Source organism: Lactuca saligna, chromosome 7 (genome assembly GCF_052625555.1).
Source record: "Lactuca saligna cultivar CGN05327 chromosome 7, ASM5262555v1, whole genome shotgun sequence".
NCBI classification, from domain to species: domain Eukaryota; kingdom Viridiplantae; phylum Streptophyta; class Magnoliopsida; order Asterales; family Asteraceae; genus Lactuca; species Lactuca saligna.
In genome coordinates, this window is record NC_136423.1 from 173,876,253 (window position 1) to 173,882,486 (window position 6,234).

Sequence of the window (6,234 nt, forward strand, 5' to 3'; positions counted from 1 at the left end):
AAACTAATATTAAAAAATATATGTTTTTCCTCAAAAAAAAAAAAAAAAAAAAAAAAAAAAATTAGCAGTGACACCTTTAGGAACGACGTTGACTAATTGCGATGACATATAACTCCGGGAAGCTTTGCCGGAATATCAATAGAGACGACGTCAATAGCGACGACGCAATAGTATTAGAGACGACATGTATTAGAGAAGACCGTATTTGCGACGACAAACGAATATTAGCTACGAGGTATTTACGACGACTCTTTAGAAACGACATATCGTCGCTAATTCTATTAGCGACTATGAATGGTCATCAATTGCGACGACTTGTGTTGTCGCTAAAGGCTACAATTTTTGTTGTGTATGTTTACCCGGTACCGGACGACTCAAAATCCTGAATTTCATGATGGTACAATACCGCTAACCATTTCCGTACTAGCACCATACAGACGACTCAAAATCCTGAATTTCATGATGGTACAATACCGCTAACCATCCAATATAAGCAATATTAATATTTTTACCATTTAACAAAAAACTGTTTGGCCAAGGGGTATCATGAGAGCCAAAGGTTAAATGTTCAACTCACTTGTAAAACCAAAAATAGACTTAAGATTAGATTAGTGGATGTGTGTATAATCCGTTAAAAAAATATTTTCCCATTAATTTATCAACAACCTATCCTAATAAAAGACACTTTTGACAGTTTCATATATATATATATATATATATAGAGAGAGAGAGAGAGAGAGAGAGAGAGATTAAAAATATCAATATTACACGCCTGGAGAATTAATAATTATAATTCTTTCATAATTTTATAAAGCTATCTATTGTTTAACATATTGGTTTTAAAGCTAAAAAAGAAAAAATAAATAAATAAATAAATAGTAAATGACATGGTAATGGATCGTAGTTGCGAAACCTTAATAGAGATTGTCTTTCAATCAATAGTACCAATTGTTGTCGAAAACATTTGTGTAAGAATCCGTCAAACTGTTGAACCAATAAAATCCTTTTGGTTTATATTGTTTATTCAACTGATGAATCAGACTTTCATCCACCAAAGACCTGATTTAAGACTCACAAATATAGAATTAGCAATGAAATGAAACATAAGAGAGAGAAGAATGAGAACCTTGAACATGAGAATTTTAATGGGGAAAGCAACTATACTTGTTCATTTAATTGTTTCACTCCACATACAAAAAATCTACACAACTGAAATTGACTTGATTTCAGATTCAAGGTTCTTGACTGAAGCTGACACTTTGGTCTCACCAACCGGAATTTTTGAACTTGGGTTTTTCAGGCCAGAAACCTCTGAGAACAAATACATTGGTATTTGGTACAAGAAATCCGTTCAAACAGTGGTTTGGGTCGCCAACAGAGACTTCCCACTCCCTGGTGCATCATCGGGCATACTGAAGATCATCTCTCCAGGAAATCTTGTCCTCATTAACGACACTAATGATGTAGTATGGTCAACCAATACAACGTCATCAGTCAACGCAATTGCACAGCTTGACGACAACGGAAATCTAATTCTAAAAGAAATAATCGATGAGAAGATTCTCTGGCAAAGTTTTGATTATCCAACCGATACACTTCTACCTGGCATGAAGTTAGGGAGAAGTTTCTTGACGGGTAAGGAATGGCATCTATCTTCATGGAAGAGTAATCAAGATCCAGCTCCAGGTGAATTCACATGGAGCACTGACACAAACGGCTTTCCTCAGATCCTACTTAAACAAGCTACATCAATCAGGTTTCGGATTGGACCATGGAATGGTATATGGTTTAGTGGGGGTTCTGGGGTCAACCGGAACATCATTAATGCAGACATGGTAATTAATGGAACCGAAGTGGTTTACAGTTATCTTCTTCGCAATAGTTCTGTAGTCTCAAGACTCGTATTGAGTTCCTCTGGCCAGCTAGAACGTTGGGTCTGGGTGGCTGATGGAATGAAATGGCAGCTTTTCTTTCAGTTACAAAGAGATTTCTGTGATGGATACAACATCTGTTATGCTTATGGAACCTGCAGCGTTTTGAACTCACAAAGATGTGGTTGTTTAGATGAGACAAGGTTTGTGCCCAGAAACCAGAAGGGATGGGAGATAGCAGATTGGTCGGGTGGTTGTGTGAGGCGAACACCATTGGATTGCAGAACAGATGGGTTTATCAAGTATTCTCATGTGAAATTGCCGGATTCACGGACTTCATGGTATAACATGACAATGAGCAGGAATGAATGTGAAGAAAAATGCATCAAGAATTGTAGTTGTATGGCGTATTCAGATACAGACATCAGAGGTGAAGGAAGCGGCTGCTTGCTTTGGTTCAATGATCTTATGGACATAAGAGTCTTCTCTCAGAGCAATAATGGGCAGGATATTTTTGTAAGAATGGCTTCCTCAGAATTAGGTATTCATATCTGTACAAAAACATAATTTGAATATGTTATCAAATTCATGTTTTATCTCAACTTTTAAAATTAAATTACTTATTTCATGATTATTATTGCCACTCAATCAGTTCACGAGAAGCAGGAGAGAGCAAACCTCAAGATCATCTTACCGGTAGTTTTTCTTGGGGTTCTTCTGATAGGCTTGAGCTCTACATGGTTCCATTACGCATGTAGAAAAAGGCATGATCAACAACTGAGTGAAGGTAAGAAAAATTCAAGATTTTAACTGTAAATTGGTTGTAACCTAATAGAAAGAAGAGTAATATGAAATCTTGAAGGGTATTCTTGCATTTTCAATGCACAGGGGAATTCTTGGATGTTGGTCAAAGCCAGAGAGATACAATGGAGCTACCATTATTTAGCTTTTCTACATTAGCTAGAGCTACTGCTAGTTTTTCACTAAATAATAAAATTGGAGAAGGTGGATTTGGATCAGTTTATAAGGTAATAATAATACATAAAGTTGTGTAAGGAATTCATCTTCACTATTTATATTGTTTTTTACATGGCCAATAATGATCTCTAGGGTGTGTTAGAAGAAGGATTGGAGATTGCAGTTAAGCGTCTATCTACGACTTCAAGCCAAGGACTTGATGAGTTTAAGAATGAAGTCATTTGCATTTCAAAACTTCAGCACCGAAATCTTGTTAGACTCCTCGGATGTAGCATATTGGGAGATGAAAAGTTGTTGATCTATGAGTACATGCCAAACAGAAGCTTAGACTTGTGTTTATTTGGTCAGAATCACATATATAACTGCCATTAATTTAACATTTAGGAATTAAACATTCTCTGGAACTGAATATGACTACATCTTTATGTTGGCCAGATAAGACACGAAGCACCCAACTTGACTGGACAACCCGTTTTAACATTATCAAAGGAATTGCTCGAGGACTCCTTTATCTGCATCAAGATTCACGATTAAGAATCATCCATAGAGATCTCAAAGCTAGCAATGTTTTACTTGATAAAGACATGAACCCTAAGATATCAGACTTTGGGATGGCTAGAAGCTTTGGAGGAAACGAGTCTCAAGCAAACACACAGAGAGTTGTTGGCACATAGTAAGTGAGACAATCCAACTGTGTGTGTGTGTGTATATATATATATATATATATATATATATATATATATATATATATATATATATTCTACTTCTCTTGAGTTCATTTAATTTATCGTGTGCAGTGGTTATATGTCCCCGGAGTATGCATTAGATGGTGTTTTCTCATTCAAATCCGATGTATTTAGCTTTGGTGTTTTAGTGCTAGAGATAGTGAGTGGAAAGAGAAACAGGGGATTCATTCATTCTGAACATGAAAATAACCTCCTTGGACATGTAAGTTTATCGGCCACAAACTACTCCTTAGATTTATAAAAATATATCCTCCAACTATTTTTACAATAATTTTATTTAGGCATGGAGAATGCATAACGAAGGCAGGTCAATGGAACTTATTGATACGACTTTAGGCCAATCAAGCAATTCATCAGAAGTTATAAGATCAATTATAGTGGGGTTGTTATGTGTTCAGCAAAGCCCAAATGACAGGCCAAACATGTCATCTGTTGTTTTAATGTTGGGCAACGAGGGTATACTGCAGAAACCGAAGCAACCAGGTTTTTTCGTAGAAAGGATCTTACATGGTGGGGATATTTCTTCAAGCAGTTACCCAACGAGTTCAACCAACGATTTAACTGTTACAGAGGTAGTTGCTCGATAGAAAGAACATATATGGCTTCAACTTCAAGTCTTGTTGTTTTTGTTTTCGTTAGCTCCTTCAAATATACAACTATCTATTATCTCTGTTTCAAAACTTATCTACCACAATGGTTTAGTGTCAAAAAGATAGTTTAATTATGCGTTTTTTGGTTGAAAAAAAATTAACATGAAGCCTACTTTTGAGCTTAATAAGTTTACATTCCCGATATCCGATTTGCGAGTGCGATATGCCAACTAAAAGAATTAGTTACAAACAACGCATTTTAGGAAAACAAAAAATGTTAATCCGAGTTCAAACGAATAGTTTGTAGTAGTGTTAAAATGGTGCTCTATGTTTTTTTGCCACTTGTTACAAACAACATATTTTATAAAAAAAACATGTTATTTGGGAGTTAAAACCAATAACTTGCAGTAGTGTTAAAATGGCATTATGTGCTTTTTTGGCAGGTTTTATTTTATTTTATTTTTTAATTTTTTTTTACATGAAGCCTACTTTAGAGAGTATAATTTGTACTGTTTTAGAAACACTACGATAAAATCAATTATATTAGACATTAAATATAAGGGTTGTTTAAATGAAATGTAGGATATACACTTTCATTATGTGAACCACTCCTAGAAGCCCCTATGTTATTCATTGTCCCTAGTATTTCTTGTGTGCTGTGATCCATTCCCCAAAGGACATCCCGGACAATTATTTATCATATGTCCTATGTGACCGCATGTATAACACTATTTTCTTATTGGACGCTCACCTTGTGATAGAATACATTCTGTGTTTATAGACCTCCTATGTCGGGGTGTCAGGTTGATATTTGTCTATTATTATTATTATTATTGGCCTTACAATCATCTCACCATCGGAGATCTCCCAATCAGATAGGGTTGGCAATGGTTTTACAAGTTCCTCGTAGCTATTCACCAATGTCTCGGTATAGAAAGCTTTCTATAGCATACAACACACATTCTTCATAATTGTTGATCATTTTCACTTGAAATTGACCTAAAACGGGTAGGCATCCTAGGAGGCGTCTTAGATGTGTTCTAGGACGTCCCTAATATTTGTTGGCCCCTTTTGGTGATAAAAACGGTAGAATCTGCAAAAATACATAACATGAAAGTTGTAGCAAATTTCGTCTACTTTTTTAAGCGTCTTCCTTCATGTCAATCGGAGCTCTAGATCTTGAAATATGATCAAAACATTGAAGAGTGGTCAAATTTATGATCACCATTTTTCTTCATTGTTTTAACAATTCATCTCCCATGCTTGTTAGCTTCATTTTGCTCATTTGTCTTGTGGCTTCCGCCCACTTTAGCAATAAATATTTACCTGTATATGAAGTTCAACAACTCATTAAAGTAGTATCATTCATGGACAATTATACATCATTTCAACAAATTTATGACAATTTAGTACATTTATAAAATGGACTTTATCAGGCTGCAACCCAAGATGCCTCAAATCTAAGCCCAAAAAATCCAATTTATTTTAAAATAATTCATTTTGAAGACTTAAAAAATAAATAAAATAAAAAAAATAAAAAAATTTAAACTAAAATAATAATTTTTTTAAAGTTTTATATTTTTAGCAAAATAAAAATAAAAGTAAAAATAAAATTGAAATTAAAATGAATTAACACTAATTTCTCTTTTATCAATGCTAATATTATTTTTTTTGAGTTTGGGATCAATGTTTTTAGTCAAACTAAATCTGTTTATCGGTGGCTCCTCTTACATGAATAGATGGCTGGTACTACAATTGATACGAATGCAGCATCAAGGATTCGTCATCTTCATGTTGCCATTCCAACTTCTATGCTATCTGCAAGTGATCCTCTATTGACACAAACCTCCTAGCCTCCATTGAAATGGAGACAACATGATCCGAGGTCGGGAGTGCTTATTCGGGAACAGGCCGTACCGACACAGCCTGCAATAACGACAACAACTGCTACACCAACCGAACCGACCCTAGAAGGACCAAGCACCATGTTTGAACCCAGGAGGTCTTCAGATCCTAGAGGTTCCTCCCTCGCAAGGCCAATGCACAACA

General features: G+C 35.2%; 1 protein-coding gene across 1 annotated transcript; it reads left to right on the forward strand.

Moving 5' to 3' along the window:
• The first annotated feature begins 1,142 nt into the window (after positions 1-1,142).
• On the forward strand, positions 1,143-4,280 carry LOC145005028 (G-type lectin S-receptor-like serine/threonine-protein kinase At4g27290). Its single transcript, XM_078964076.1, has 7 exons — positions 1,143-2,412; positions 2,524-2,658; positions 2,760-2,899; positions 2,982-3,192; positions 3,285-3,522; positions 3,647-3,797; positions 3,877-4,280. The coding sequence occupies exons 1-7, from the start codon at positions 1,146-1,148 to the stop codon at positions 4,180-4,182; spliced, it is 2,448 nt and encodes an 815-aa protein (XP_078820202.1). The 5' UTR covers positions 1,143-1,145; the 3' UTR covers positions 4,183-4,280.
• Positions 4,281-6,234: the final 1,954 nt, after the last annotated feature.

What these genes read in the sequence shown, in the direction of transcription:
- LOC145005028 (XM_078964076.1), top strand. Translation starts at nt 1,146, where the DNA reads ATGGGGAAAGCAACTATACTTGTTCATTTAATTGTTTCACTCCACATA. An exon ending in GATTTGGATCAGTTTATAAG is followed by an intron (nt 2,900 to 2,981) that starts GTAATAATAATA and finishes AATGATCTCTAG; the next exon opens with GGTGTGTTAGAAGAAGGATT. An exon ending in CAGAGAGTTGTTGGCACATA is followed by an intron (nt 3,523 to 3,646) that starts GTAAGTGAGACA and finishes TATCGTGTGCAG; the next exon opens with TGGTTATATGTCCCCGGAGT.